Genomic DNA, 2864 nt, shown 5'->3' on the forward strand with positions numbered 1-2864 from the left:
GCACTACCTTTCCCTATCTTTGCCTCTCCCTTCCATTTTAAAACTTAAAAAACCATTTAAATTCTTAATCATTATTGAATGTTGGAACTACTAAGTGTGTTTGTTACCTTTGGTAATACGGAAGATTGTTCTAGAATTCTGGAAAANTAATGATGTAGTAGGACCTAAAATCTAATGTTAGGAGATTTAGGGTTTTAAGGCTCTTCCTGTGGGAGGATTTTCCATCTAACTGTTGTATCAACTTCATCATTAAAATTTCCCAGCTCCTGTTCTTTAGAGAGTCTTAAGAATACTTAAGTAGGGTGAAAATAAATAAGGAAACAAAAATGTCAGGGTGTTTCTGAAAGACTGATGTGCACAGAGATTCACACAAAGGCTCCCTGGATGATGCTCACTGGTTTAAAGAAAACTCACCTGTTCCAAGGTGGCCTAAGAGAGGCTGTATTCTTCCATGTCAAAGGTCTGTTTCACTTCACTGAAAGAGACTCACATTAATGGCATACATGCTTTTTGCCAAAAGCGCTTTCAAAGTGTGCAATATAAGCAGCAACCTCAAACCCATGAGATATTTTAAGATATAGGCCAAGTCATTACCTTTTTTGGAAGGATAAAGATAAATGTGAATATGGCTAAACAAAAAGAGAGCAATGCATGAATGTACAAATTATCAGTAAAGTCTGAAGAGCTTCTCGTGGCCTATTTCAATACTTCCCGTTTTGATTCCTTACATATGTATTGTTGGACTCCAAATCAGCTGTTGAGTGTTCTTGGGTTTCTATACTTATAAATCTATGAACGAGTACCCTGTATGTGGGTCCCATTTTAATGAATCCCACATTTCTATGTGTCAAGGCTTCATAAATACCCAGTGTGACCTCTAGTCAGTGTGTCTAGACGAGTTCAACCCCACCCTCACCCCCACCAATCCTAACTTGTCACATATCAGCCCTGTGTATCTTCCTTCTCTGGCCTTCCATTTGGGCCTCCAGTCATCGTCTCCACATTCTTGCTCCTCATGCCTCTGACTATGATAAATATGGAGATGCAAGAAGCTCAACTCTGTATTCTTTGGGACAACATGTTGATAATTACCCCCTAACACCATGCAATGGAACCAGGACAGAATATTCAACCTTATTTGCAGCTGAGTCTCCTTGTTAGCAGAGGAAAAATCAGGTGGAGTAAACCTGAGTATAGAGCCACCACTACACACTCCCCATAGAATTTATAAGATGAATCCAGTGGAGATTTTCTAAGTTTTGATTGATGATATAATTTTTCTACTTGAACTCATATAGTATATATTCCATGTGAAAATATGCACAATAAATAAAGTCTAAGTATGTCTAAACTTACCTGCCTCTAATTTGAAAAAGACCTGAGATAGAAGGTGAACATCTTCCACCAGAATTTATGTGCCATCATGGAGGAATATCTGGGAAAAGGAAAAAGTCAGATTTGTTGCAGTGTTGTTATAATATTGGGGAGAAATTGACAGCCAAAAAAAATTTCAGTTTCCTTTTTTTTTTTAAGATTTTATTTATTTGAGAGAGAGAGAGAGTGAGAGAGACAGAGAGAAAGAGAGAAGGAGCAGGGGGAGGGGCAGAGGGAGAGGGAGAAGCAGACTCCCCGCTGAGCAGGGACCCCCCCCCCAACATGGGGCTCCATCCCAGGACTTCAGGATCATGACCTGAGCTGAAGGCAGATGTTTAAGCGACTGAGGCACTCCAAAAGTTTCAGTTTTCTTTAAATAAAAAGGTAAATAGTTTAATTTGATAGAGCATTAATCTGAGCCAAATAACTTACCTTTAGTGATAAAAATCAGGTAACAACAAAAATCTGGTTGCTCTAAATTTAATGTTCAAGATAAATTCTGAAAAATAACTCTGATAAACAGCCTTTCATATTCAGCCTGAGCCATCTTTCTTCCTGTGCTATATTTCTTACTTTCAAAAGCCAATACTTTAACATGCTTTCTGGAAACCTTTCATCAGATTTTCCCCTCTGCATTTAATATTCAATCTCCCTTATAATATTAAAACCTGTTGAACTCTCTCTTATTAAAAAAAATTCTTTCTTGACCTCCAGCTCCCCTCTTCCCAAATAAGTTCATCCGAGACCTCCATGTTGCACAACCCAGTGAACACTCATCAGTTCCCATTTTTTAGACTTCTCAAAAACATTAAACAAAGTTGTAGACATCCTCCTTAAAATTAACACACACACACTCTGTCAGCTTCTGAAACAACCAAAATTTATGACTTTCTTTCTAACCCACTAGACCTGCTCTGTTCCAGTATTTTAGCTACTAGCTACCTGTGGCTATTTAAATTTAAATTAGCTAAAATAAATAAAATTCAATCCCTTGGTCACACTAGCCACATTTGAAGTATTTCATAGCCACATGGGTATTTGCTGCCATATTGGACAGCACAGACATAGGACATTTCTATGATCACAGAAATTCTGTAGGATAGTGCTGTTTTAGACACACTTTTATATTTGTCATTATCTCTACTGTGTTGGTGGTAGTTTCCCCACCAGGTTTTCTTCCTTAATCCAGTCTCAATGCTGAGAGTTCCTGGCACCCATCCTAGACCTTCTCCCTTTTACATCTCCCTTGTTGACTTCACCCACTCTCCTAACTTAATGGTCTTCTATTCAGTAAAAATGCTCCACATTGATTATTGCCTTTTTTTTTTCTGAGCCAGAGCCCTACACCTCTGTATTTTGGCATCTCCACTTGGATATCTCTTTACACATCAACTATATGAGCTTTCTCCAACCTCTGCATGTATAAAGGTTTTTTTTTTTTTAAGATTTTATTCATTTATTTGACAGAGAGAGAGAGGTCAAGCAGGGGG

The 2864-nt window shown here is 38.0% G+C and overlaps 2 protein-coding genes across 2 annotated transcripts in view; both read right to left on the reverse strand.

Moving 5' to 3' along the window:
- ABCA6 (ATP binding cassette subfamily A member 6) overlaps positions 1–433 on the reverse strand; it is a 70882-nt gene extending 70449 nt beyond the window's left edge. The window contains exon 1 of the mRNA XM_034641182.1: positions 415–433. The gene's annotated coding sequence lies outside the window, so the exon portion shown is untranslated. The remainder of the gene's footprint in view (positions 1–414) is intronic.
- The window catches only part of ABCA10 (ATP binding cassette subfamily A member 10), a 59907-nt gene continuing 57228 nt past the window's right edge, over positions 186–2864 (reverse strand). The window contains 4 exon segments of the mRNA XM_034640714.1: positions 186–292; positions 411–470; positions 1357–1407; positions 1410–1435. Of these exon segments, the coding sequence (XP_034496605.1) occupies positions 195–292; positions 411–470; positions 1357–1407; positions 1410–1435 (235 nt within the window). The 3' untranslated portion in view covers positions 186–194.

This window comes from Ailuropoda melanoleuca, chromosome 13, assembly GCF_002007445.2.
Source record: "Ailuropoda melanoleuca isolate Jingjing chromosome 13, ASM200744v2, whole genome shotgun sequence".
NCBI lineage: Eukaryota > Metazoa > Chordata > Mammalia > Carnivora > Ursidae > Ailuropoda > Ailuropoda melanoleuca.